The following is a 26,168-nucleotide window of genomic DNA, read 5'->3' on the forward strand; positions in this document are numbered from 1 at the left end:
CGGCGCATGAAGCAGTCCCTTGCATGCACACACTTTAATTGTATAGATTAGTCTTTCGAAACGCATGAAACGAATTCAGATGCGCTTCGTTAGCCAGCAAATAGTCCAATGTTGGGCATTCTTGGACACACAGACATGAAATTGGAAGCTTTTCACGGCTTGCCTTAAGACAAAACTTTGCAGGCTCATTTGCTATGTCCTAACACACGTGCTGGCGGAGTTTCACCCCAATATGAGCCGCCGCAGACCTCCATCCAGAGCGTCGTCATGGCTGCGCGATACTCAATACCAAGTAGCAGTAGAGATAATGGTCTATTGATCTTGATGAGTTGACTATGACGGCCGACGGAGTGTCGAGGACGGCAGTGCACGAGGAGACCCGCGTTGTGTCGATAAGAGTGTCTGTGGATTAGCACAAAGGCTGCGATGGGTCGTACTGGCTGCCCACTTGTCTATTCGTAGTCGTGACTGAAGAGCGTGGTCTGGTTGTACAGAGCTGGTGTTATATTGGGAGGGCAGACTTCTTCGTTCTTGGCACACCGTACTGCCAGCTCGTTCTGCCACGTACAAATCCCACGCGTGTATTTCCTGCGTTTGAAAAAACCACGTTTTTCACGTGTCGTTTTTATTCGCCCAACCGGATACGCATTCCGGTTCGAATCCATCGCTGGCCTTCGAGTGATTTCTGAAGTTGCGACAAAGAAAGATGCTGCGCCGCGCCGTCCTCCGCCCTGCCAGCCGCGCTGCCCGCGCCTTCACCTCGGCGGCAGGCCCCAAGCCCGACATTACGACCAAGCTGCAGAACGCAGGGGTAGGCCATGCGCTGCGTCATTGCCAACGGCGTAGGCTAACGGGACGCATTCGTAGCCTGTGTCGTGGGCGAGCATGGCCTTGGCCGGCGTCATTGGCGGCGGCGTCTTGATGTACTACAAGAACGAGAAGGACCGCTTGCAGACGCAGACGACGGGCAAGGTCACGACGGTCGGGAAGGCGCTTTTGGGCGGCCCGTGGACGCTGGTCGACTGCGCGTCGGGCACGTGCGTCACGGATGCGTCGTTCCGCGGCAAGCACACGATTCTGTACTTTGGCTTTACGCACTGCCCGGACATTTGCCCGAACGAGCTTGTGCGCCTTGGCGAAGGTACTTGACATCGTTGTCGCATGCTGTAGGATCAACCTCGCTATGTGTAGTGCTGGACAAGGTTCCCGACCTCGACATTGAGCCGCTCTTCATCACGGTCGACCCGGCCCGCGACACGGTGGCGCAAATGGAGGCGTACAAGCAGGACTTCCACCCGAAGCTGCGCATGCTCTGCGGGACGCCCGACATGATCAAGGACGTGACCAAGGCGTACCGCGTCTACTTCACCAAGGCCGATGAGACCGAGGTCGACGACGACGCCGAGGAGGACGAAGAGTACCTCGTAGACCACTCGATCGTCATGTACCTCATCGGCCCCGACGGCGAGTTTATGGACTTTTTCACGCAGTCGGCGCGCGTCGACGACATTGTCAAGAAGATTCGCACGCTTGTCCAACAGTAATATCGCTGGGTAAAGACTCCAATATAGATGGGCTCTGGCCACGACCTGTGTGCGAGGTACGAGGTATAAGCTGCCGGAGCTATGCTCTGTACATCCTACGGACCATGGAGAGGCAACCGACAAAGGAGGTACTGTATGTAGCGTCGGCACCGACGCGCGCCGAGCGTGCGACCGGTGGCGCTTAACGGTAGAGTTGTTCGACAGACAAGTTGTGCGCAATCTCAAACTCCCACTTGTCGCCGTTCGAGAGGAGCTTGGCCTTGTTGTACAAGAGCTCTTCGTGCGACTCGGTGGCAAACTCAAAGTTGGGGCCTTCGACAATGGCATCGACGGGGCACGCTTCCTGGCAGAAGCCGCAGTAAATGCACTTGGTCATATCAATATCATAACGGGTCGTCCGGCGGCTGCCGTCCTCGCGCGGCTCGGCTTCGATCGTGATCGCCTGCGCCGGGCAAATCGCTTCGCAGAGCTTGCACGCAATGCAGCGCTCTTCGCCGCTCGGGTACCGGCGGAGCGCGTGCTCGCCACGGAAGCGCGGCGACAAAACACCCTTCTCGAACGGGTAGTTGATCGTGACCTTCTTCTCGAGGTGGATCTCGAACGCGAGCCACGACGCACGGAAGATTTCGCCGAGGAAGAAGAGGTTGGCCGCCTTCTCGACGACTTCGTTCAACGTCGGCTTCTCGATGATCGGGCTATCGCGGTCCGTCGAGTAGGCCGCCGTGCAGGGCGCGCGGGGAAGGCGCTTGGGCGCGGCGCGGGCGACACGGCTCAACATGGCTGGCGAAGGGCTGCAAATTCCACAAGTCAGTGGTCGTTAATGCCAGATTCGGTCGTCGATGCCATTGGCCAAAACGCAATCTTTTTGACCAATCCACAACGAAGCATTCGGTTACATACAAAGACCAAGGTTTTTGGTCGAGGGACCGCGCACCGGACCTTCGTCGGCCTTCGATGCCGAGTGCCAATTGGTGCATCGCACGTCATTTTGACCAATGGCGTTGCATTGGGCCACCCCGAAGAGACGCGGGATGCTATTGTATTACATATCAATATCAAGTAATTAAATAGTCAGGTCTCAAATACGCCGGCTTAAAAAACGCAAATTTTCGCGGTGGGCCAGAGGCAGCATCTCGAAGCAACGCAGAAGTCCTTGGCATCGCGGGATTCCACGAGCCTATTGTCAATGGTGACGTATCGCTATGGTGTGCAGTGCATGCAGGCGTCCTGTACCACCTGCCACGTCACCTCGCTCATCAATCCAAAATACCATGCTTGTTGAACTAATCGTCAACACGCAGCAAGGCCTGCTACTAGAAAAGCAACATTAAGTGGAGTGCTTTTAGCCTGTTGCAAAGTGTGGCAAAACACGATTGCACTTTCTAGCCGTCGATGGAGCGCGATTTGAGTAAGCCCGTCAGGCAACATGAGCACCAAGCTCATGGACCACGTAGCCTTGCTTTGCACCGTCTTTGCTGCGGGCGTCGGCCTCGGGTACTTGGCGACGACGTACCTGCCGCGCCGGCCAGCGAGCGCCATCGACCTCTCAACCTTTGAGATTGAGCGCATCACCAAGGCCTTTGACAATGAAATGTGCATCGTGGGTACGCTTCGCGGACGCCCGAACGAGAAGATGCTGCTCGTGCTTCAAAAGCAAAAGTTTGCGGCCGGCGACGCGTGCCAGATCCTCGCCAACCTCTCGCTCAAGCAGATCCATGCCAACGACGTCTACTCGAACCATATCGGCGTGCTCTCTGGCGACAATGATGCGCTCCGCGTACGAATTTATGGATGCTATGGCGCTCATCCCAACGCAGGTGACCATGATCTACCCGGCGACGCCCGCGCACATTGCCAAGCACACGGAGCAGACGTTCCGGTTCGTCACCGAGACGCAATCGCTCTACGAGACAGTGACGCGCCCGTACATTGAGAGCATTCCAAAGGACAAGATCCAGTGGGTGTACAACATCCTCGACCGGTAGCAACTGTAAGAACTCATGGTGGCACTTGCGAATTTTGTCTGCAGCACACAGGAAGCCGACAAGATTTTACTCGAAGACAACGACCCGACCACCGGTTTCCTGCTCTTGCCCGACACCAAGTGGTCGCGCTTCTCGCATGTACGTGGATGACGCTGGACTCTTAACTGTTGTGCTGACGCGATCTAGATGGAGAGCTTGTATGTTCTGGCGCTGGTGCTGGACAAGTCGATTCGGTCGGTGCGCGACTTGACGGGCGACCATCTCCCGCTGCTTCGCAACGTCCGGTGCGCTCGCGTTTACATCTGAAATCGTATTTTGATTCTGGTTCAGTGATCAGAGTCTGGCGCTGATTGCGACCAAGTACGGCGTCGCGGCCAACAGCATGCGCATTTTTGTGCACTATCAGCCGTCGTACTACCACTTTCACATTCACTTTGCCCACATCAAGGTGCCGTTTGGTACGTTTTCTTTGTGGAACTATTGCAAAAGGGCGTGTTTTGATTCTGCAATTTGTTGATCCAATAGGCATTTTTACCGGCAAGGCGATTCTACTCGACGACATCATCTACAACTTGTCGCACGATCCTGCGTACTACCAAAAGGCGACGCTCTCGTTTGTCGTCGGCGAACAGCAGCACGCGGCGCTCTACAAGGCCGTGCTCGCTCACGGGGAGTAGGTGTTGCCATCTCTGGCTCGATCGACTCGTTGAGTAGTGGTTGAGTACCATGTAGCGACGCCTAGAGTTTAGAGTTTTGTCATTCTACTTTTCTAAGCGAATAACTCGGAATCCTTCTCGAATATGACCACAGTCGCGATTGAGCAGCGTACCACTTCGAAATACCGTCCAGCACAGCAGCTTGTTGTCGGCAACGCGTCCGTGGGGGGCAAGAGTTGTGTATAGGAGCTATTTCATGTACTGTTGGTCTAGGGTAACACGCCATGCGTCGTTGTCTTCCCAGATTTGACATATGCAAAAGCAATCTAATCGTATATAGAGTTCTTTTGCTAAAAAAAATCCGCCCACAAGATGGCAAATTGTCTAGAATGGATAATAAAAGTTAGTAGCATAGTCTATATATTGTCTTGAGAAGACATTTCGAACAGGAAACAACATGAAACTTAAGACAGAAAAATGTATTGTAAACGGCGGCGTCCGAGCCAAAATCGACTATGCCTCGAGCCCCAGCAGCACCACGATGGTGGTGGTGATGCATGCGACGAGGTTGATGACGTTGGAATGCGCGCTCGACTTGGTCACATGTTGCACCGATGGCTCGTTGGTCGCAGCAGCAGTGTTGGTGTCGGGTGCCGCTATGGGGGACCCACTCGGCGGAGCCGTACTACCCGGTGCCGTGGTCGGTGCCGTGGTCGGTGACGCGCTCGTCGTCGTCGGTACCTACGATCCACGACTCTGATGAGCGTCGAGGATGCTGCGTAGGACAAAGCGCACCGGCACGCCTTGGTACAGCGCAACAACTTTAGTAAGAGTAATCGCGCTAACGCGTCTCCAGCCGTCGGACTGCAGTTGCTGCTGCAGCAGACTTGCATTCGCCGCCTAATGTATGCAGCCAATGCTAAAACAATACGAAATGGGAAGCGTCGTACCTGGAGCGACGCTAGCACCGCACTTTGGGTGCTCTCGTTGACGGCGGCGTGGAGGCTGATGACGCTGCCGCCAAGAGCAAAGGCGTCCACATCGGCGGGCGGCGCCGCCTCGACGTTGCGAACTTCGACGCTTGTGGCGCCCGAGAGCGACCGAAGCGCGTTGCGGAGCGCATCGAGAAGCACGGGGCCGACGTACCCCGGGGTGTACCCGCCAAGCGTCAAGACGGCGCTAACGTAGTTGGTTGCCCGCTGTTTCGCGACACAACCGCCGTAGCTGTTTCTGGTCGTGGTCGACACCGGACAGGCCGCACACGTCGACGCAGTAGACGCGTGGCATGTCGTGCCCGGGGCACAGCCGCACGCAATGCACTTTGTGGAGCCGCCCGTCGAGTAAAAGCCGGTCGCACACGTGAGGCAGTCGGTGGGTGCCGTCGCACCCTGCGGAGCTGCGCTGCCCGCCTTGCAAGACGCCGGTTTGCATTGGTCGGTGCCGCCTTTTGAAAAGAACCCCGGGCTACACGGTGAGCACTGGCGGTCGCTCACATCGGCTCCCTACAATCAGTGATACACTCTGCGATTAGGAAGCAAGGAATGATGTACCTCGGGAGAGCTGTACCCCGGTGGACACGTCGTCGGCTTGCACTGCGCCGCACCGCCAGGCGAGAAGAACCCCGCGGCGCACGTTTCGCAGCGGTGAATGCTGCGGTACGCACCTGTAAAGTTGGACGCCCATCCGCGCGGGCACGCCATGGGGGCGCAGTCGAAGCCAGCGCCCGGCGAGAAGTGCCCCGGGGTACACTGCGTGCAGTTGCCGTCCGATGACGACGCGCCTTGCGCCGAGCCAAAGCCTGGTTTGCACACCGTTATCTTGCACTGCACAGCGCCACCGGGGCTAAAGTAGCCAATGGGGCAGAGCGCACACGACCCATTGGTCGTGGCGGCGGCGGCCGGGGACGCCGACCCCGGGGCACACGTTGTGGGGCCGACGCATGCCACCGCGCCACCAGGTGAGAAGGTGCCTGCGGCGCACTTGGTGCACTCATCCTTGGCGTCGGTGGCGCCAGCAGGCGCCGCGGTGCCCGGGGCACACGTCGTCGGCTCGCACTGCGACGTGCCGCCGATGCTAAAGGTGCCTTGAGGGCACACCGAGCACTGATCTTTCGGCGAGTGCGCGTTAGGAGGCGACGCAAACCCGGGTTGGCACATCGTGTCGCCCGTGCCTTTGCTGCCGCCTTCGCAAAACTGGCCGGCTGCACACACCGTGCAGTTGGTCACCACATCGACGGCGCCCGGCGGCGCGAATGACCCGGGTGGGCACTGCGTCGGCTGGCACTGGGTCGCATTGCCGTGGCTGAACGAGCCACCGGCGCAGACCTTGCACGTGTCCCGTTCTGTCGACGCCCCTAGCGCCGCCGACGAGGATCCTGGCGGACACGTCATGGTCTTGCATGGAGCGCTGCCGCCGGGGGAGTATAAGCCAGCTTGGCATTGCCCACAGCTACCAGTCGTCGAGTTGGCGCCTACGCCGTTCGTCAATACAAACTGAGCAAATCAACTGGAGACATACCTTCTCTAGAGCCAAACCCGGGTGCACACGTGCATGGCGCACAGTCGACGGTCCCACCAGGGCTAAAGAATCCAGCGGGGCATTTCACGCAGCGCGCCGTAGCGCTGTCCGCGGCGGCGGGGGCTGCCATGCCCGCAGGACACTGGGTATCATTGCAGGGCTTGTCTTTTCCGAGGCTAAATTGGCCTTGCCGACAGCTTTGGCACGTGCCCGCGCCTTCCGGGAGATACCAGCCGGGTTGACACGTTCCTGGCGCACACTGGGCAGCGCCACCGGGGCTGTACCACCCGACGGGGCAGAGCTGGCACATGCCACGTTCGAGATGCGCGCCTTTGGTCGCAGACGCATAGCCGTCCGGGCACGTTGTCGGGCGACACGGCTGGTTTTGGCCTAGGCCAAAGTACCCAACCGGGCAGTCGTCGCAGTCGGTCGGGGACGTCGATCCGTTCTTGGAGGCTTGGCCGGGCGGGCACAGCGCCGGCTTGCACACCGACGAGCCGTTCGAGTAGCTGCCTGGCTTGCACACCTCGCACCGGTCGGTTTGCTCTGGCGCAAAGAGGCCCGGGGCACACGGGACTGGCGCGCAGACGTCCGACCCGCCCTTGGCGTACGTGCCCAGCGGGCACCCCGTGCAGTCAGTCGCGTGCACCGCAAGAACATTGGCTTGCGACCCCGGGGCACAGGTTGCTGGCGCGCATACAGCGTCACCGGCTGCCGCAAAGAAACCGCGCTTGCACTCGACGCAGGCGGACGCTTTCCCGCTCGACGCGTGCCCGTCGGGGCACGACGCACAGTCGTTGGTCGCGTGCGTGGCGCCGAGCTTGCCCGCGCTCCCAGGAGGGCACTGCATCGGCGTACACTGCATCGCGCCCCCAGTCGAGTACGAGCCAATCGGACAAGAGTCACAGGTCGACGTCGCGTCGGTGGCAGTCGTGGCATTGGAGCTAAACGCCGGGGCACACGCTGTGGGCGCGCACGCGTCGCCGCGGCCGGCACCGAACGCCCCCGCGCCACAGGGTTCACAGTCGGTCGTTGCGTTCGTCGCGCCATGCGGTGTCCCGTGCCCCGGCTTGCACGCCGCTTCCTTGCACTGCGTGGCGCCACCACGACCATACTTCCCCGGAGCGCAGCGCACGCAATCGTCGGTGGCGGTGGCATTGGCTTTGGCAGTGGACCCCGGGGCGCACGTCGCGGGCTGACACGTGGCGTTGCCGCCCGCACTAAAGTAGCCATCGAGACAAGGCACGCAGTCGCTCGTATGCATCGGCTGCGGCTTGGGCTCGTACCCGCCGGGGCACGTCGTTGGGGCACACTCAGCCGAGCCCACGGACGCAAACGTCCCCACGGGGCACCGCGAGCAGCGTGCTTGGCCACCAGGAGACGCAAACCCGGCATCACACGGCACGCAGTCGGCGATCGCGTCGGACGCACCTTGAAAACTCTCGGTGGAGGCTGGGCACGTCGTCGGGCGGCAGGACGCACCGTAGCCGACCGAGAACGTCCCCGCCGCACAGATCGAGCACGTCTCTCCGTCGGCGTTCGGTTCGTACCCCGGGTCGCACTGCGGGCTCATACACAAGCCACTACCACCGGTGGAATGCTGCGCCGACGGGCATGGCGTGCATTGGTCCTTCTTGGTCGCACCCAGATCGGCTTGGGTTCCGCGCGGGCACGTGGCAGCGGCGCAAGGAGTCGTGCCGCCGGCTGAGAAGTAGCCGCGCGGGCAGACGCTGCAGTCCGTCGCGTTCACCGCCGCAGCGTGGGGTTGAGTGCCACCGGGGCAGTCAACAGGTTTACACGTCGCGTCATTGCCGATGGAGAACGCGCCCGACGCGCACGGTACGCAGTCGTCTGAAGCGCTGGTGGACGCCGGTGGCGCATAGTGGCCCGGGGCACACGTCGCGGGCGTACACGCTGACGCGCCGATGTCATCCTTGGCGGTACTTTGAGCAAAGGTACCATTACCACACTGTGTGCATTCGCTCGTCGTGCCACCAAGCGAGACCCAACTAGGATGTAAGACAAACGTCAGACAACTTGTCCAATCGCGATTTGAGATATCTAGCGTACCCAGCACGACACGTTTCACAGCTTTCAGTGGCGTCGCTGGCACCATCCGGGGCATATGTGCCCCGGGGGCACGTCGTATTGGCGCACATTTGAATGCCCCCGGTCGAAAATTGACCGCCAGCGCAGCGCCGACAGTCGTCGATGGCACGCGGCGTCGCGCTGGGCTCAAAGCCCGATGGACAGATCATGGGCTCGCAGGTGTGGTCGCCGCCGGGGCTGAAGAATCCCGGGGCACACACATCGCAGTCGGTGGCGGTCGTTGCATTCGTCTGCGGTGAGGTGTTTGGCGGGCACTGCGTGGGCAAGCACGCGCCTTGACCGTGGCCGGCATACGTGCCAACAGCGCACGCGTGGCACACGTCGTTTTCGCCCGTCGAGAAGGACCCCGGGGCACAAGCAACGCACGAGCTCGTGGCGTCCACCGCGGCGATTTTATCGCTGAAGAAACCAGGCGCGCATTGGATGATCTTGCACGGCGTCTCGTCGTCGTTGTCGCTGTAGTAGCCGGCGGGGCAGTTCATGCAGTCGGTCGCGTTGACAGCACCGGCTTTGGGGCCTTGGCCCAACGAGCACAGCGACGGGCGCTGGCACGCTTCCTGGGACCCGTCGTTCCAGCTGCCAGCGCGGCACTCGATGCACGTTGACGCCTCGTAGCCAAAGCCAGGCTCGCACACAAAGGCGGCGGTGGACGCCGCCAGCAGCGCCAGCAATTCCACAAGTCGTCGCCGCATCCAAGCTCGATACTCTCTGTGAGCGACGAGCAAAATTCACGTTTGGAACATCACGACGTTCTTTGTTTTGTCTTTGGCGCCATCGAAAGATACCGATTCAACCAATCAGCGCGCGCCTCGAACAAGAGTGGTCGGACGAAGAAGCCATCGCACGCACCATGCGCATGTGCTGCCCATCGACGCCACCCACACAGGCAACACGAAGCCTTGTACCCACCCGTACTGTGTACGTCGGCCAGGGCACGTACCCAGCATGTCCCGACCAAATAGTCGACTGCGTTAGTTGTGCACCGGGGCACACCGCTTCAAGATCCGGTATCTTGAAGCGTCGCGATCCACTGCGTATCATTTGGCGATCTCCAGCATCGAGCATCAAACGCGTGGCATGCTCCAACGACTGCTCTGCACGTCGATGCTTGCGGCGACGGCCGCCGCCACTGACAAGACGTCGGCGTTCTACGTCTGCGGCTCGAGCGTTCCAGCGCTCAACGGCCTGTACGAGACAGACGGTGTCACGACCGCCGATAACGCGCCCGTGTTTACGCGTGCCGACGATGCCGACGACGACGTCGACAGCGACTTTCGTGTCTACCGCCATGGCGGGTTCTGGGCAGTCGCCGACTTTGCGCCGTGGCCGCCCGAGGTGCACTTTCGCTGTGACCCGGCGCACGACGACGACCACTGCAAGCGATATGCACCGTTGCCGCCCAACCGCGGGTACTCGTCGCGGGTGCCAAGCGACTCGACCAAAGTGAGTCCGACGCTGCAGCTACAGCCGTGCCGCAAGGCCCTCGCCTCTCAAGACGAATTGTAAAATATGTGATTAGTTCCATGACGTCGACAGCTCTTCGTCGCGAAAAGCAAGCACAACCAAGAGCGCAAAGTGGTCGGACGCAAACGTCTCGTTGGGCAGCCAGTAATGGCGTCGTTTCGGGTTGGGCAGCTGGAAGACGCTAGGCGGCCACGCGCCAGAGTACTTGGGGTTACTATGGTCGCCAATTTTCACACGGCTGTCCCAGTCGCGTGGGATGAACGCCGCATAGTCTATCTCACAATTGTCCTTTTGCTGTCGACAATGAAAAATAGGTGCACCGGCGTCGACAATCGTAGAGGACTCGCGGACATCGTCACCAACCAAGGTGCCGAGTGGCGGCAGCGTCAGCAGCCGGAATGGCGCCAACTCCTACGGCATTTAGGTCGACCCGGCTTTGTGATGTTGGCGGCCGTACTTTTTTTGTGAAAAAGATATAATCGACCGTGCCGGTCCACGCTTCCGTGACGTACGTACACGTGGGCTCGCCGCCGTAGCTGTAGCGGCCGTACGCGCTCTCAAAGACCTCAAAGTGCAGCAAACCGTCTTCCCGGTCACCGCGGAACTGCAGCGTCTCGTAGATTGCATCGTCGGGCTCGAGACGGCTCGGGCGCGGACACTGCTGGTCGTGCACCGTACCATCAATGAAGCGAGGCGTCTTGCCCGAGCAGTACGACAGCTACCCATCGCCGACAATCGGTCAGTCGCGCTCCGTCGTGCAATACGCATACTTTAAAAGGGTTGCTCAACTCGTCGTCATCGGCGGGGGGGACCACGGGGGGGCGGCCCCGCCACGCATGATGCCGGCCCTATCGAAAGCGTCAACTCGGTATCGAGACAAGCAACGTACTTGAAGCGTCTGAAACGGGGCCGACGGCGGGCTGTACGCGCTCCAGCCAAATGCATTTTTGGCCGCGACGCGAAACTCGTACTGGGTGCCAGCACTGAGCATCGTCATCTTGTGTGACGTGGTCACATCGTCCAGCACGACTTCATGTGTGAACCCGACAGTCGTGCTGCCGTTTACGCGGCGGTCGACTCGATACGCGAGCACCGGACCGTCCTACGGGCGTCATTTTGACAAACCCTTCGTCGACGTCTCTCGCACCACAGAGATTGGCGCCTCCCACGAAAGAACAAGCGTGCTCGTTGTCGCATCGCTTAGAACCGGTGGCGCCATGCGCGTCGGAGGAGCCGGCGCCGGCCGCGCCCGCCCCGTACGCATCACGTGGTAGACGTCGTCGCTGGGGCGGGCGTTGAACGAGCCAGCAACGACGATGGGCATTTGAAAGTCAGCGTTGAACGCCTCGACTTGCGGAAGCAGATACCGCAACTGGAGGTCCCGCACGACGTCGTGGTCCCGGTGGCTTGCGAGTTGTACGTTGACTAGCGTAATTCTGACGAGATTTGTTCGCCAAAAGCACCGTACCGATGCAGAGAGGGCTCGGAAATGCACAGGTTTCCCAAGGCTGCAGTGCGACAAAGAGAGCAATGTTGTCTTGCTCGAGCTTGGCCGCGAGGTTCTCGCGGCGCGTCTGGGCCACGAGGTCGTTAAACTCGATACGCTGCGTTCGAAAAATCTGAAAATTGAGCCGCCGAAACGCAATGACGAGCCCGTCGTCATGGTCACCCGGTCGACAATGGTACACGCTATCGTAGCCGAGTGCGTTGAGCGCAGGGATCCAAAACAATTCGTAGTCGTCGACTTCCTACGACACATGAATCCTATATTCTGCGCATTCGATGCAAGGTGGCGCGACCTGCAAGCATACAACATCGGCGTCGTAGGCGGTAATTTCTCTACAGTTCGTATGGAACCCAAGCAGATGATGTCAAGCACGAACGCGAGGAGCTGGTCCTTGCGACGCGTGCTGCCCAGTATGTACTCGGCACAGTACGGCTTGTACTTGGTCGTCGCGTGCAGCTGGCGCATGAGGTTGTACGACAGCACAGACACGGTCTCCTTTGTCGAGAGCTCGTAGATGGCGCGGACGTCATTGGACGCCGTGACGAGCCGCCGGCCACCAAAGAGCGCGGGACCGTCGACCATTGGTTCTTGAAACGGCGTAACCTCTCTTCACATTTTTTCGCAACACCTGCAATGGAAAAGCCTATGACCGCATCGCCGTCCAAGGCGAGCGTCCGAGCGACGACCGCACCGGCGTCCCCGCCCGGGTCACCGACGCGCAAGGTTGCGCCGACGGTCAAAGAAATCAAGGCCCGGCTTCCGGACATTCCCCTCGACTTTTCCTTCATGAACCTCAACTCCATCCTCGGTGCGTCGTCCTTTCTCAGCAAATTTCATCTCAAGTCATCTCAACGAGATGACTGATACGACAGATATTGTCAAGGAAGATCCGATCTCGGGGCGGAAGCGACTCACAACCGACGACACGGGCAAAGTGGTATACCACCTCCAAGTCCTGCAAGTATCATACGCACGGTGTCGTCACTCGTAGCACAAGAAGACGGCTGCCAAAATTGTCGGCGGCGAGGTGTACACGCCGCCCGTCTCGATTCGGCTCAACGACAATGGCTTGACGTCGATCGACGATCTCGACGCCGCGCTCAGTGGCGTGTTTGAAGACCCGACGCGCCTCCAGTGGATCGACCTCAGCGGCAACGCGATTGCGCAGCTGCCCAAAACCGTCTTTGCGCGCTACACGCAACTCTCGACCTTGCATATGCATGCAAACAAGCTCTGCGCGTACGCCGACATTGACGCGCTCTTTTGCCTCGTGCATTTGCGCCAGCTCACGCTCCATGGCAACCCCGTGGAAGAGAAGAAGCACTACCGTGTGTACACGATCTACCACATGCCGTCGCTTGTACAGCTCGACTACAGCACCGTCACGCAGTGCGAGCGCGAGCGGTCCGAGACGTGGGCCGTCACGTACCGCAAGCAGCTCGCGATCCGAAGGGGCGACCAAGTCGACGACATGTGAAAATAATGCCGACCTCGAGTTGCTCTAGGGTACCTAAGCACGTATACAACTCTGTATTTCTTGGCTTGTTAGCAAAGGCGACATGGCTTTGTATCGAGCACAAGATTAGAACGTTCGTTGTTGGTTGACGCCAACTAGAAGCGCGCCACCTACGATGGTAAACTGCTGCTATGAAATTGGATAGAGCAGACATGTGTAATAGGATAGAATATGGATTGAAAACTTTATACAGACTAAAGACTCCACTACCATGCGTTGGAACACATGTTTTACTGACACCACCAACATGCGAGCAGCTTCTTGCCACCCCGACCAGTCTCCGCACGACGACCTCGGCTACTGCGTCAACGTGCAACGACACGTAACACAAGCGCGGCTGCCGCCCAGTAACGGAAGCCGCAGCGCGATGCGCGTTCTCTGACAGCGCCCTTCAGCTCAAGTTGGTATTCCATAGTCAACTGCAGCTAGAAGAAGGAGCAGGTTAGGTGTAGCTAGCTCGAACTAACTCTGCTCATTCACTTTCCAATAGCCCATCGACACCAAGAGTGCAGCTTGAGGCAGGTTGCACGCCGACAGCGCCGTCGATTCACGTGTTCTCGGACAGGCAGTCGCTCGGCATTTCGTTTTTGAACGTGACAGTTACGACAATTATGTCCAGCGCGCTCCGGCGGCTGAGCCGGTTCGCCACGTCCATGGACCTCGAAGTCAAATGGGGCGCCCGCTTTCGCCGGCCGCTGCTCGTTTGGGTCTACGTGCAGCATCTGATGACGTTTGTCTACTTTGGTCTTCTCGGCGCCATGCACCTCACGCTCGACCTCGGGATGCGCGTGGCGATGCGCAGCTACGCCAGCGGTCCGTCCGGCGCGCTCCTCGTCCTCACGGGCGTCTTGCACTGCTGGCCATTTCTGCCATTACGCGTGCAGCAGCGCTGTGCCAGAGCCTGCGCCCGCCAAGGCCATCGCACGCATTCTCGATGGTGGCCAAAAAGCCTCGTGCCATCGACCAACGTCCAGATTGCACTTGGTCATTTCGTGGCCATTTCGTGCGAGACGTATACCGCGTACGACATGTCGTGCCGGATCGTGAACCCGCACCTTGCGGGCTTGTACGCGTCGCTCCTTGTGCTCAACTGCGTCTGCACCACGTGGCTTCTCTTTCTGCGAGATGCGAGCTCCAAGCTCGTGTGGGTGAATCTCCTTGACAGCGCGATTTCATTTGCGCTGTCGGCTGGGTTTCCGCTCTTCTTTTTGCTTTTGCCGCTCATTCGATTTGTGTTTGTCTCGAGCCGCGACATTGCCCATAGTTTGCACTGGTATGCGCAAATCTACTCGACGTCGCGGACCTTGTGCGTGTCGTCGCTGCCGGTGCTCGCGCTGCGCGTTGTGCCGGGCGTCACCAACTTTGGCGTACTGCGACGCGTGTCGGCCTCCTTGCGCTACAAGCGCCATCACGCACTGGGACCGCCGCGGGGGACCATCCCCACAGGGTGGCGCGCGTTTACGCTTCAGCAGCGCCACGGACGGCTACTGAAGATCGTGCTCGCATGTAATGTGCTATGGGGTGTCGCCGTGGCCGTCACGTCGGTGCGGGCGCTCTACCTTCGGTCACCATGCCCCGACTACTGCGTGTACGCATCGGCGCCGTGGTTTACCACCGAGTGCAACTGCATTTACGCCCTTCTCAACTGCCGCGACGCTGGCATCGAAGCCAACGACAGCGTCGACAACCGTTTTCATGCGTCCATCGTTGGCCCGAACCTCGTGTTTCTGCATCTGCAGCGCTGCGCAGTTCCCAACGGTCTTGCGCTCGAAACCTTGTCGCAATTTCAGAGCCTGTATGCCCTCAAGCTGGAGATGACGCAGTTGGCGCGGTGGGACGTTCCAGGGACCTCGCTCCCGTCGTCGGTGATGCTCATCGATGTGCGCTACAGCCAACTCGCGTCGGTGCCTTACATTCTGCGCTCGATGCCGCCGTCCGTGCGCTGGCTTTTCCTTGTGGGACACCCCAAGCTTGTGGATATTCCCAGTGACGTCTATGCGAACTGGACCAACCTTCTCTCGCTCTGGCTCGGCGATAACGCACTTCCGCACGTGCGACCGAGAGACATAGCACAAATGACATCGCTCCAGATTCTGGATCTGAGCAGCAACCAGATCGCAGACATCCCCGAGACTGAACTTGGCGCGCTGCCGCTGCTTCGAACGCTCTATTTGCACAACAACGCCATTCGCATCTTTCCGTCGACGCTGTTGCGAGCCAAACCGAACCTCCTGCTCTCGCTCAACCACAACCCGATCGCGACGATTGCAGAGATCGTGGGTCGCTCGGTGCACGTTGCCTCTACGCCGTTCTGCACTGCGACGCCGATGACTTCAGCATGCTACGAAGACTGCGCGCCGAGCTGCGGCATGCCCTTTGTTGGCAATTACCTCTGCGACCTCGGTTGCAACACGACAGCGTGCGCCTTTGACGGCGGCGATTGTGATTTTTAGCGTCAAGACCACAAATCTGTGATAGTCTCATTCGCAGCCGCGTTTGACGTGCGCGTCATTGCCGTCTTGATAATCAAAGCACGTTGGGTGTGGGTCTTGCCCACATCAGGAACGTCTGCATGGGCAAAGGCCCTCAATATGGCGTGACGATCCGGTCGCACTGCACATTCTCAACTGCGTTTCAACCAAACCGCTGGAAAACGCCGCGAGGTTGACGATTAAACCGTCTACTTGTCTACAGTGGCAGCATTCTACGTCGGTTAGAAAAGACAGTCGCCGCCGTCAAAGGCGCACGCCGACGTGTTGCACGCCGTGTCGCAAAAGTAGTCGGTGATACGACCGTGGCTACAGGCGCTCGCGCAGTCGGTGCCGCAGACGCCGCTTTGTGTCGTTGTATTGCAGTAGAGGGTGTTGGTCATGTCGAGGCGGCCCCACGCACAGCCATCGCTGCATAGAGATGGAATCGGGTTTCGGTTCAAAAACACCTCGAGCTTGGGGTAGTTCGATCGCGCCGACAGAGGAAACTCCAAGAGGGCGTTTTGGTCCAGGTACAGCTCGAACAAGCGCGCTGTGATTTTGTCGAGCTCTCGCGGGAGCGCGGTGAGACGGTTGTAGCCGACATCGATCGAGGAGACGATGGGGAGGTCGCCGATTTCAGGTGGCAGCGTGGTCAAGCCCATCGCAACCAGGCGCAGCGAGAGCAAGTTGGTCCAATTTTGAAACACGGCGCCCGCTATCGTCATTAGCGGGCACTCAGCCACATACAAAAACCGAAGTGTCGGTGGCGGCGCCGATAGCACCTCGGGCAGCAACGTCAAGTACGGGGCGTGGCGAAGATGCACAAGCATCGTCGACGGTGGCAGTGCTTTCGATGTCACGGGCCACTCGCGCAGCGCCGTGTGTTCAAGCCAGAGACCATAGAGGTTTGTAAACTGGGACGTCGTCGTTGCGTTCAAGCCATAAGGGATGTCGCACCGCTGCACATGCAGAAGGAAGAGGTCCGGGCCAAGACGCGCACGTGTAAAATAGGCGTCGACCGAAGAGCTGTCGGTTATGTGATCGCGGACGCAGTGGAGGCGGACGTAGACGCATCGGCAGTCGTTGGTGAACCATGGCGCGGCCACTTGCTCGCAGTAGGACGGGCACGCGTCCCGATGAAAGACCGCGAGCGTCGCCACGAGAAGAACGGCGCCACCCCACAAAAGATCAAGAAGAAGCGCCGCGAGCACGACATTCTGGTGTTTCTGCTCCCACGTAAAGTGGTCTTTGCTGACTTCCCACGCCACCTTGGCGACTTCGATCGAGATGGAACTGAGATGCGGTACGCCTCGAAGCCGCATCGAGACAGAGACGTTGCGCATCGACGGGAGCTTCGAGCTGACGCGCGGTCCGTCGACGAGCTTGACCGTGACGGAGAATCGGCGCCGACTCCAGCTCTTGGTGCGCAGCAGCGGCCGTGGCGTGCTCTTCTTGATGTGACGCAGGCGCGTCAGCACAAGAAAGTTGGTGACGGCCAAGAGCGTCTTGACAACCAAGTCCGAGCTCGATGACGTCACGAGCAAGCGCGACGGCGGCACGTTGAGCGCGAGCCAATTAAAGCTGTGGCGCACGTTGTGATTCCCAAAGAACCTGTACTGCATGATAGGCGCAGCGAAAAACACGAGGGGGAATCCCGCCGTCAAAGCGGTCGACATGACGCAGTCGATGAGCCCAATGAGCTGCAATTTGGACTTGGCGCGCTTGAGCAGGAGAAGCCACGACGTACAGAGGCAATTGATTGCGAGCGTGATCGCGTACAAGTAGGCAACCTCGGTCTGCGCGAGCGATCGTGCCATCTTGTAGGCCAAATGCGTCTCGCAGCCAATGGCAATGAAGTGGTTGAGGCACACTTGAATGTTGTCGGGGACGGGCCACTGAGCTGTCCAGTGCTCGAACGAGCAGCGCGATGTTGGTCGCATCACGATGGGATCGACGCGAGCGGTTTGGAACGAGCACAAAGGGTAGAGATGCAGGAGCGCGATGACACCAAACATGACGCCACTCGGTAACATAGCGTAGCCGTCGAGGGAGACGACCTCCCCGTCGTTGGCGATGAAGTGAAAGATCGAGAGAAAGCCAAAGTAGAGGCACGAGATACCATGCAGCAGGCGAAGGAGGCCGCGCCATGCTCGGCTCGGTTGCATTTCAATTCAAAGTTAGACGGGTCATACATAGTAGAATGTTGAAACCGACGACGTCCTCGTGGTCACGACAGCCATTGCACATGTTGATTTGTCATACCATAGTTGACTCGCAGACGCAGAAATATCCAACAGGTTAGCGCACCGCCTCGAGCCTTGACTCGAGTACGGTCTCGACAGCATCGCCGCTGATGCGACACATAGTGGCAGCTTCAATCGCATCGCAAAACCGAACTGACGTGTCGTTAAAGTAGCGTACTCGCAAATCCATCCCTCAGCTGCAGTAGCCCATGCCGACACCAGCATCGCTCGTACCAGTCCATGGATCCGAGTGCACATCGTTGACGTCATCGCCACGTACGCCGACAATGACCACCGAGGAAGTGTTTTCATCCGAGACCACGGCTCGCGTGACCTCGTCGATACCGTCAGGAGTTGGTGTAGCTGAGGCCCTTGGCTTCAAAAGTGGCTTTGCGCTGCATTTTGTGCCGAGCGCATCTACCACCATGAGCATGCTACCATGAATATATATCAGTTTCTTGAGGTCCTCGAGATTTGCCAGTGACTCATGCTATCGAGGAATGGTGGCCTGCATGTACCCCACGCCGTTGTCGTGACGACATACTTCTGGCAGGTCGTGTACACTTGGTATGCGACGACGGTCTTTTGAACGACCTGCGAGCCGGAGTATGTGAACGATTCTTGCGCCCGCTCTGCCCCGCGGCTTGGACGATCCGAGTGCGTTCGTCGCGGGGTGGTCCTGCCGTTGCATGCGAGCCAGAGCGGGTTGCAGATGCTCTCTCAAAGCACTGTGATAGCCGTCGATGTGTGCAACATAGCAGCTCAGGACACGGATGCGCAGCCCTCCAGATAGCGCTGACACTGCTTGCAAGCTGCAACGTTAGTAGGTGGAGTAAGTGACGAGTGTTCGGGAATGCGTTCCCTTACGGAATCGTAGTGGTCTTGCTTCTCGCTTTCTAGTTCTAGCAGCCGTAGGTTATGCACGTTATACATGAGACATGGCTAGTCTTATTTCTAACGAGTTGGCGGAGCGACGACGGAAGAAATGGCGGAAGCCTTAGGAACGAGCGCCACAAGCTCGACCTTGTTGATTTGCACAAGTTGAAGCGCGCGAAAAACCTCTGAAACATGATATATCCCGTATCGAAAGACACGGTATTTTAGGATTGGACGAATTTGACTGGTTGATAGTCCTGTTGGAGCAAAAGAGAATCGTATCCATGGTCGCCACGCGCCGGTCCTTGCGTCTGTCCCTGGGTGGGACCGAGTCGACGGCGTCGGCCTCGCCGCCTCCGAGGCGCGCGCCCCGCGGCAAGGCTGCGGCTGCCACTGACGCGCCGAAGGAAGCCGAGGCCGTCAAGAGCGAGGCCAAGACCGTCAAGAGCGAGGCCAAGGCCACCAAGAAGACGACCAAGAAGGCGGCTGACGACGTTGCGCCCAAGGCCCGCGCCACGCGCGGCAAGCGCGTGACCCGCGCATCCTTGTCCAAGTCCGACATTGACGCGCTCGCGCAAGTGGCGCAGGAAGTCGCCGCGAAGGAAGCCGCGGAGGATGATGCGGCCAAGCAAGGCGCTCCGGTTGAGGTCATCGACATCGTCTCGGAAGACGATGTGACGGTCCTTGAGACGGCTGCTGATGAAACGAAGCTGGAGGCGCGTCATGAGGCTGTTGTTGCCGACATCTCTGCCAAGGACGAGGCGTCTGCCCAGGAAGAAGAGGTCTCGGCCCACGAAGAAGTGGTCTCAGCCGAGGAGACCGAATCCGCCGAAGACTTTGCTGCTGACGGTACTGAGTCGGCTGAAGAAGCGGAAATCGAAGCCGAATCCATCCAAGACGTAATGTCGGCCGAAGAAGCAACCGCCGACGAGACGACGGCGGACGAGTCGATGGGCGACGAAGCCGACACGGCGGAAGAGGCGACGGAAGCTGCTATGCAAGAGGAGGTCGTGGACGAAGCGTCGGCGGTCGAGGAAGATGAACACATTGCGATGGCCTCTGCCTCGGACGACGAAGAAGCCGACGAAGAGCATATCGCGATGGCGCCGGCTTCGGACGACGACGAGCATATCGCGATGGCGCCGGTCGCAGCCGACGACGCCGCCCCCGACGCTGATATGGAAGAGGATGACGACGACGACCTCAATGCACTGGTACGCATTCATGGATTCTTCGCCCACGGATATATCGAACACTCTCGTAGGTGGGCATGGCCATGGCGAGCTTCCAGGCTCCGCCGCCGCCGACGAATGCTGCGGCGACCGCGACATCCGATGCGCCGCTGGCGCTGGTCTCAAGCACGCTCGAGAGCGGCGTGTCGTATGACAATCTGTACATGAAGTTCAACGGCCGCAAGTGCGCGCGCGGCGCGGAGCTCGTGCCGGAGCGCAAGCTGACGGAAGAGGTGTCGCAGCTGCAAAAGCAGGCCGCGTACAAGGCCAAGATGGACGCGGCCAACTCGGGCGCGCATGAGAAGAAGGTGTCGCAGGACCGTCTCCAATCGAGCCGCAAGTGGTTCAACATGACGTCCAACGAGATGACGGACGAAGCAAAGCGCGACATGCAGCTCATCAAAATGCGCAACTACCTCGACCCGAAGCGCTTCTACAAGGTATACATTTGCCTTTGGATCCCTGGCGCTAACGCAGTGGCGATAGTCGAGCGACCACAAGAAGGGCAACCTCCCCAAAGTGTTCCAGGTCGGCACCGTCATCGAGGGCGCAGCCGAGTACAAGTCGAACCGCCTCACGCGCAAGGAGCGCCAGCAGACGTTCACGGAAGAAATCATGCATGACCAAGCGATCCGGTCGTATACGAAGCGCAAGTTTAACGACATCCAGGCTGCGCGCGCCAACACGTCCAAGCACAAGAAGCCCTTCAAGAAGGCCAAGCACTACAAGTAAATAGATGATGATAATATGATGAAGACGATTAGACCCTGCGTAGTAAGGTGATGCCGTCAAACGTATAGCCAAGTCCACCAAGAGCGTAGCGCTACCGAGGGCCTATAAGTCCTCGAAGATCTTAGAGGTGTCGTACGTCGTTGGTGCTCTGCTCTGGCAAAGTCGATCCTGTGTTCGAGCACGCTCTCGTGGAAGAGACCGAACCCTGGCTCGGTGCTCGATACATTGATATTTGGGAAACAGCGCCACTGTCGATGTACACTATCTAGGTACATCTTGACACATGAGTGCCAAATAGTATAAAACATTGTAAATAGCGTTGATACTAAATATAGACTTTATGGGTACACTATTTATGCGCTGTGTTGGTTGGTGGCATCAAGTGAGAAATCAGTTTCGATGAGCAGCAAGGGCGGGAAGGCCAAGGGCAGTGGCCTCAGCTTGGAGCGCTTCATCCGCGGCAAGGCGCGGCCGACCAACTTCAAGAGCGAGAGCGCGGGCGGGAAGCGGCGCCGCGTTGAGAAGGCTGTGCTGCTGCGCACGTACCGCAAGGTCAAGGAGCGCGAAGAGGTGCCGGCGAAAGCGGGCGGTGGACCGTCCTTCTATGACAAGGTACAACGCGTCGTTGTCGTGATGAACGTGGTAGCTCATGGCGTCTAGTTCTTTGCGTCGATGAACGATGGCGACGACGGCGACCGGCCGGCGAAGAAGGCGCCGCGGGACGAGAGCGACAAGGCGCGCAAGCCCGATCCGCTCTTCAAGGCCAAGCGCAAGGCGCAGGGCGTGCGGGACGAGCGCCAAGCCAAGCGCCAGGCGATCGAAGCCAAGCTCGAGGAGAAGCAGTCCAAGATCGTCGCGCGCAAGAAGCGCCATGTCAAGCTGAGTCTGCGCACCAAGACGGGCCAGCCTGTGATCAAGCACCAGATGAAGGATTTGTTGCACAAGCTGCGGCAGTCGTCCTAGTCGTCTCGCATGCAGTCGTCTAACATAACAAGCACAAACAAGTACACAACAACGCACAGTCGTGAGGTACATAGTATTGGCAAAGCGTAAGACTAGTCGTGTATTTACTTGGCCATCGGGTGGGCGGCAACGTAGTCGATGACCTGGGCCGGCGTCAAGAGGCGCTCGGCCTCGTTATCCGGGATCTCAATGATAAATTCTTCTTCCATGGCCATGACGACTTCAACGACGTCAAGCGAGTCGAGGCCGAGGTCTTCGACAAACTTGGCCGTCTCCTGGACCTTGGTGGCCTCGACCTTGTCGAAGTTCTTGATCACGCTGAGGACGCGCTCGCTGACCTCGTTGCGGTCAAGGAAGGTCTGGCTCGCGAAGAAGCGGCGGGGCGCGCTCTTGGCGGCGACGGACCGGACAAGCGGGGCAGCGAAGCGGGCGAACATATCTGCGGTTCTTGACTAAAAGACAAAACTGACCGCTGCTGGCCACCCACGCGTAGGCTGTTGCACCCCACACGGTAGCGCATACAAATCGCCAGCTTAAACGCAGCTTTTAATACCTCTGCAAAAATAATAGATTGGAATATATTTTTTCAGAGGTTTTCCGTCGACCTTCCCACCGCGTTGCAGCGTGCGGCAAACCTCCAAGAACGAATGAAGTTCATTTGCGTTCGATTACGCTGCGAGGTGCTCTCGCAAGTGCGATACCAGCCACGTACTTAGTACGCGCTGCGATCTTCACGTGAAGAATGTGGGAAATGAAAGGGTCAACGAATGTTCCAGCCGAACAAAAGCCACGACACTGCCGTTGACGCACAGAGCGTGACCAAGATGGAGAAGCATTGCCCATTGCCTCCGACAAGACGGAGATGATGCCACCGCCCAGATGCAACCGGAGACGCTTCAAGAATTCCTGCAGCCGTGCACTTGCATTTAACGAGACACGTATCGCCTATACTATGTGGCGTTGGGGATGCGCAACATCCGCTGCCAACTCGTTGATGTACCTTGCGAAGCGTGCCATGACAGAGAAGGTCGTTTCGCGATGTTTCGAGCGACACGGCGGGCAAATGGCGTTTCTCACCGTGGTTTATGTGCTTTATGCGTGGGAAATGTTCAGATGCGAGAGGGAGTCGCACTTGAGCGGGCGACTGTTCAGTTGGCGGAGGGCCGCCAGCTCGGGCGAAAAGACAGGGCCGCAGGGTGGTCCTTGACTGCGAATTTGTATGTCGTCGCCATTCCCGCATTTCCCACCGGAGCAGCAACACCGAGACCATGGCGGCGCCGTTGTACAAGGACATTAGCAAGAAGGCCGAGAACGTCCTCGGCGACGACTACGACTACAGCCGCAAGCTCAAGATCAAGACCAAGACGGCCAACGGCGTGACCTTCACGACCGAAGGCGCCATGGCCGCCAACAAGTCGATCCTGGCCAAGGTCGGCGCCAGCTTCCGCGTGCCCCAGGTCGGCGGCTTGACGATTAGCAAGCTCCAGGCCACGACGGCCGGCCGCGTCCTTGTCGAGGGTGACATTGCCAACGCGATTGTCGACAACCTCAAGGTCTCGTTCAAGCTCGAGGACGGCTCGCGCAAGACGAACGCCAAGCAGGTTGGCAAGCTCGGCCTTGAGTACAAGCAGGCCGCCTTCACGACCAACGTCGAGGCCGACATCACGGGCAAGAACGTGACGGGTGCGGCCGTCTCGGTCATCAGCGGCGTCACCATTGGTGCCCACGGTGCGTTCAACGTCGAGAAGTCGGCGGTCTCGGACTTTGGCGGTGCCCTCGCCTTCAGCGGCGCCGACTACCAGGTGTCGGTTGCCTCGAAGAAGAGCTTGAAGACGGTCGCGGCCAACTTCTACCACAAGCCCTGCTCGTCGACAATCTACGCTGCGTCGATCGACTACGACGTTCAGACGGCGGCCAACGCGGTCACGCTCGGTGGTCGCTACACGGCCAACGCCGAGACGACGTACGCCGGCAAGATCAACTCGGACGGCTTTGTCTCGCTTGCGTGCATCCAGAAGGTCACGCCGTTCCTCTCGTTGACGACGTCGGCCCACATTGACGCCAAGCACTTCGAGGGCGATGCCCACAAGTTTGGCCTTGGCTTGACCATCGGCTAAATCGTCATTCGACTAGAACACGCCCAGTAGTATATTGTGTACGGTGACCAAGCTATTATAATTCTGTCGTATCCACACTACGCATCCCTGGCCGTGCGCAGCGCCGTGGACGAAATGTCATTGCGGAACGACGTCTCGGGCATTGGCACAAACAGCGACTGGAACGGGGCGGGCACCTGCGACACGACAGTCTCGGCGGCCACGAAGGCGTCGCCGACCTGTCGACCAGCGACCACAAATGAGCACCCGAGCGACGATATGCGGGCGAGCGCGGCCCACAGCGCTTCCTGGCTCTGGTCGTAGTACCTGAGGTCGAGGAGACGTACGGCCGTGTCGGCGCCAATGACAAACGCGCACGAAGGGAAGAGCGCTGCTTTCTCGAGGAAGAGCGACGCATTCGTGAGCACGACTGCCGCGTGATGCTCCGACACAATCGCCTGGACGCGGGCCTGGAGCGCGTCCCCGCCGACGCTTCCCTTGTCGGCGTTGCGCACCGAGAGCTCGTACAGAATGCGGCGTGGCGGCTCGCCCGAAGCGGCAGCCAGCGCAGCCTGCGCCGTCGCCGCCATTTGCGTGTGGCCCACATGCATCGGGTTGAAGGAGCCTGGCACGACGAGCATGCGGCGCCATGGCATGTCCCGTAGGATCGTCGCCGGCGGCAAGTACGCGACGGTCTCGTGCGGGCCGGTCGGCAGCTGCAAGCCGGACGTCGTCAGCGTGGCGATGGGCGCGTCCTCCACGAGCGAGTCGCCCGTGTGCGACGTGCAGAGCTCGCGCAGGGACGCTTGCAGCGCCATGTCAACGTTGGCGGCTTTGGCCAGCGCCAGCACGACAAGGTGCCCGACGCACTCGTCTTCCTACGCGTTGACGTCCGAGACAGGACTAGGTTTGCAGCAGTACCTCCTTGCGCGTGCGCGCGCCCTTCTCCATCTCGAGCTTGAAGTGATGGATGGCGTCGACCGTGTGAAGTGAGAGAAAGGCGCGGTGCGAGCCCCGGCGCGGCTCGGACGACACCAAGGCGGCCGTGCACCCAATGCCTGCGAAACGATCGTGAGCCACAGATTGTCAAGAGACGACGATTGCACCGATGCATGCGGCCGCATCGTCGAGGGGCACGAGCCGCCGCCCGCGTTCGAGCGCCTTCTTGCCCATGAGCGTCGCCACGTCTTTGCTCGAGAAGCCGAGCGTCTCGAGCTGCGTGCCAGGCACTTGCAGGAAGTCGGCCATGCTCTCACGATGATAGGGCACGAGCACTTCGAGGAGCGTGGACGACGCGCCGCAGGTGCCGAGGATCTCACCGACGGCGCTGCCACCGCCGCCCGAGACGCTTACGACGCACTGGACGCGCTTGGACGTATAGATCTGCTGGAGCGCCGCCCGGACCGTCGCTGCGGCTGCCATGGTGCTCGCAATTTAATTCCGTATTTTGCCCAATCAAATGCAGTCATCGACTTCAAGTTGCAAATGCGTCAGAACGGGCGCCGTGAGCCCGCCCGGGTGCATGCCTTGTAGCGCAGAGCTGCAAGGCCAAGGATACAACCTCCATCACCTTGATGTACCTTCATTTGCCCTGGCGGTCCAGGCTAGGCGCGAGAGCTTAGTTCTCGGGCTAGAGTAACTGATGATGGTCGCTCGTTGCCCAACATTCGCGCCTTCCATGGCCTATGAGGTGGCGCCAGCGAACTCTGCGGCTTCGCATCGAGCTCGGTGTCCATCAAAAGCCTCGTTGCTGACCGACTTGGTCACGGGAGATCACAAGATTATAGTGTGATGGGGGCAGACCACTCGACGCCACCGCCGACCAAGCAGCGCCGCGTCGCCATCCTCGGCCCGTCGGGCGCCGGCAAGACGACGCTCCTTCTCCAATGGGCCCACCACGCTACGGGACCGACGCTACCGACTGTCGGGTTCAATGTCGAGACCGTTGCCTTCGAGGACACCCGCTTCACGATGTGGGACATTCCAGGCCAAGTCGCTTTGCAGCCGTGCTGGCCGCAGTACTGCAGCAGTGTTGACGCAGTGGTCTTTGTCGTGGACGCGACCGACCGCAGTAGCCTTGGTGCAGCGAGGGATGCACTGCATGCGGCGTTTGCCGTCGCCCGCCCGTCTCGCTGTCTCCTCGTGGCCAACAAGATGGACCAGCCCGACTGCGTCGATGCGTTAGAGCTGCTTGCGGTGCTTCGACCTGGCGATGTCTTTGGCATTTCCTGGAGTTATTGCGCGGTCAGTGCGACGC

General features: G+C 59.4%; 15 protein-coding genes across 17 annotated transcripts in view; 9 read left to right on the forward strand and 6 right to left on the reverse strand.

Moving 5' to 3' along the window:
* Positions 1 to 662: 662 nt before the first annotated feature.
* Positions 663 to 1,782, forward strand: SDRG_14607 (hypothetical protein). Its single transcript, XM_008620748.1, has 3 exons — positions 663 to 811; positions 868 to 1,141; positions 1,192 to 1,782. The coding sequence occupies exons 1-3, from the start codon at positions 707 to 709 to the stop codon at positions 1,542 to 1,544; spliced, it is 732 nt and encodes a 243-aa protein (XP_008618970.1). The 5' UTR covers positions 663 to 706; the 3' UTR covers positions 1,545 to 1,782.
* Positions 1,656 to 2,361, reverse strand: SDRG_14608 (NADH dehydrogenase [ubiquinone] iron-sulfur protein 8, mitochondrial). The gene has a single exon (XM_008620749.1). It carries the CDS (start codon positions 2,320 to 2,322, stop codon positions 1,726 to 1,728), a length of 597 nt encoding a protein of 198 aa, XP_008618971.1. The 5' UTR covers positions 2,323 to 2,361; the 3' UTR covers positions 1,656 to 1,725.
* A 498-nt stretch (positions 2,362 to 2,859) lies between these two features.
* On the forward strand, positions 2,860 to 4,336 carry SDRG_14609. 2 transcript variants are annotated; one of them, XM_008620751.1, is made up of 7 exons: positions 2,860 to 2,952; positions 2,999 to 3,321; positions 3,362 to 3,525; positions 3,574 to 3,667; positions 3,716 to 3,813; positions 3,860 to 3,987; positions 4,055 to 4,336. In XM_008620751.1, exons 1-7 carry the CDS (start codon positions 2,937 to 2,939, stop codon positions 4,204 to 4,206), a joined length of 975 nt encoding a protein of 324 aa, XP_008618973.1. In that variant the 5' UTR covers positions 2,860 to 2,936; the 3' UTR covers positions 4,207 to 4,336. The 2 variants fall into 2 exon arrangements, with proteins under 2 accessions (XP_008618973.1, XP_008618972.1); XM_008620750.1 differs by having other exon boundaries at positions 2,908 to 3,321; positions 4,055 to 4,206.
* Positions 4,337 to 4,559: 223 nt separating this feature from the next.
* SDRG_14610 (hypothetical protein) lies at positions 4,560 to 9,547 on the reverse strand. The gene is made up of 6 exons (XM_008620752.1): positions 8,773 to 9,547; positions 6,703 to 8,711; positions 5,736 to 6,655; positions 5,136 to 5,687; positions 4,981 to 5,085; positions 4,560 to 4,926 (listed from the first exon to the last, which is right to left on the reverse strand). The coding sequence occupies exons 1-6, from the start codon at positions 9,501 to 9,503 to the stop codon at positions 4,699 to 4,701; spliced, it is 4,545 nt and encodes a 1,514-aa protein (XP_008618974.1). The 5' UTR covers positions 9,504 to 9,547; the 3' UTR covers positions 4,560 to 4,698.
* Positions 9,548 to 9,819: 272 nt separating this feature from the next.
* On the forward strand, positions 9,820 to 10,393 carry SDRG_14611 (hypothetical protein). The gene has a single exon (XM_008620753.1). The coding sequence runs from the start codon at positions 9,889 to 9,891 to the stop codon at positions 10,315 to 10,317; it is 429 nt and encodes a 142-aa protein (XP_008618975.1). The 5' UTR covers positions 9,820 to 9,888; the 3' UTR covers positions 10,318 to 10,393.
* SDRG_14612 (hypothetical protein) lies at positions 10,327 to 12,364 on the reverse strand (the record flags this gene model as incomplete). The annotated part of the gene is made up of 9 exons (XM_008620754.1): positions 10,327 to 10,547; positions 10,596 to 10,686; positions 10,733 to 10,993; positions 11,046 to 11,058; positions 11,088 to 11,377; positions 11,423 to 11,700; positions 11,744 to 12,023; positions 12,075 to 12,114; positions 12,159 to 12,364. 9 exons carry the CDS (start codon positions 12,362 to 12,364, stop codon positions 10,327 to 10,329), a joined length of 1,680 nt encoding a protein of 559 aa, XP_008618976.1.
* A 46-nt stretch (positions 12,365 to 12,410) lies between these two features.
* Positions 12,411 to 13,325, forward strand: SDRG_14613 (hypothetical protein). Its single transcript, XM_008620755.1, has 3 exons — positions 12,411 to 12,590; positions 12,655 to 12,719; positions 12,774 to 13,325. Exons 1-3 carry the CDS (start codon positions 12,416 to 12,418, stop codon positions 13,257 to 13,259), a joined length of 726 nt encoding a protein of 241 aa, XP_008618977.1. The 5' UTR covers positions 12,411 to 12,415; the 3' UTR covers positions 13,260 to 13,325.
* Positions 13,326 to 13,895: 570 nt separating this feature from the next.
* SDRG_14614 (hypothetical protein) lies at positions 13,896 to 15,789 on the forward strand. Its single transcript, XM_008620756.1, has one exon. The coding sequence runs from the start codon at positions 13,910 to 13,912 to the stop codon at positions 15,749 to 15,751; it is 1,842 nt and encodes a 613-aa protein (XP_008618978.1). The 5' UTR covers positions 13,896 to 13,909; the 3' UTR covers positions 15,752 to 15,789.
* Positions 15,790 to 15,945: 156 nt separating this feature from the next.
* Positions 15,946 to 17,934, reverse strand: SDRG_14615 (hypothetical protein; the record flags this gene model as incomplete). The annotated part of the gene is made up of 1 exon (XM_008620757.1): positions 15,946 to 17,934. The coding sequence occupies one exon, from the start codon at positions 17,932 to 17,934 to the stop codon at positions 16,012 to 16,014; it is 1,923 nt and encodes a 640-aa protein (XP_008618979.1). The 3' UTR covers positions 15,946 to 16,011.
* A 1,196-nt stretch (positions 17,935 to 19,130) lies between these two features.
* Positions 19,131 to 20,977, forward strand: SDRG_14616. Of its 2 annotated transcripts, XM_008620758.1 has the most exons (4): positions 19,131 to 20,102; positions 20,153 to 20,560; positions 20,607 to 20,848; positions 20,896 to 20,977. In XM_008620758.1, exons 1-4 carry the CDS (start codon positions 19,173 to 19,175, stop codon positions 20,918 to 20,920), a joined length of 1,605 nt encoding a protein of 534 aa, XP_008618980.1. In that variant the 5' UTR covers positions 19,131 to 19,172; the 3' UTR covers positions 20,921 to 20,977. The 2 variants fall into 2 exon arrangements, with proteins under 2 accessions (XP_008618980.1, XP_008618981.1); XM_008620759.1 differs by lacking the exon at positions 20,896 to 20,977 and having other exon boundaries at positions 20,607 to 20,890.
* A 244-nt stretch (positions 20,978 to 21,221) lies between these two features.
* SDRG_14617 (hypothetical protein) lies at positions 21,222 to 21,926 on the forward strand. The gene is made up of 2 exons (XM_008620760.1): positions 21,222 to 21,464; positions 21,513 to 21,926. Exons 1-2 carry the CDS (start codon positions 21,252 to 21,254, stop codon positions 21,813 to 21,815), a joined length of 516 nt encoding a protein of 171 aa, XP_008618982.1. The 5' UTR covers positions 21,222 to 21,251; the 3' UTR covers positions 21,816 to 21,926.
* Positions 21,870 to 22,318, reverse strand: SDRG_14618 (hypothetical protein). Its single transcript, XM_008620761.1, has one exon. It carries the CDS (start codon positions 22,250 to 22,252, stop codon positions 21,920 to 21,922), a length of 333 nt encoding a protein of 110 aa, XP_008618983.1. The 5' UTR covers positions 22,253 to 22,318; the 3' UTR covers positions 21,870 to 21,919.
* Positions 22,319 to 22,956: 638 nt separating this feature from the next.
* Positions 22,957 to 24,009, forward strand: SDRG_14619 (hypothetical protein). Its single transcript, XM_008620762.1, has one exon. The coding sequence runs from the start codon at positions 23,084 to 23,086 to the stop codon at positions 23,930 to 23,932; it is 849 nt and encodes a 282-aa protein (XP_008618984.1). The 5' UTR covers positions 22,957 to 23,083; the 3' UTR covers positions 23,933 to 24,009.
* SDRG_14620 (hypothetical protein) lies at positions 24,010 to 25,333 on the reverse strand (the record flags this gene model as incomplete). Its single annotated transcript, XM_008620763.1, has 3 exons — positions 24,010 to 24,789; positions 24,833 to 24,969; positions 25,018 to 25,333. 3 exons carry the CDS (start codon positions 25,331 to 25,333, stop codon positions 24,010 to 24,012), a joined length of 1,233 nt encoding a protein of 410 aa, XP_008618985.1.
* A 369-nt stretch (positions 25,334 to 25,702) lies between these two features.
* SDRG_14621 (arf/Sar family, other) overlaps positions 25,703 to 26,168 on the forward strand; it is a gene marked incomplete at both ends in the record, with an annotated part of 1,903 nt that continues 1,437 nt past the window's right edge. Inside the window, one exon of the mRNA XM_008620764.1 lies at positions 25,703 to 26,107. Within this exon, the coding sequence (XP_008618986.1) occupies positions 25,703 to 26,107 (405 nt within the window). The remainder of the gene's footprint in view (positions 26,108 to 26,168) is intronic.

This window comes from Saprolegnia diclina, assembly GCF_000281045.1.
Source record: "Saprolegnia diclina VS20 unplaced genomic scaffold supercont1.75, whole genome shotgun sequence".
Classification (NCBI taxonomy): domain Eukaryota; phylum Oomycota; class Saprolegniomycetes; order Saprolegniales; family Saprolegniaceae; genus Saprolegnia; species Saprolegnia diclina.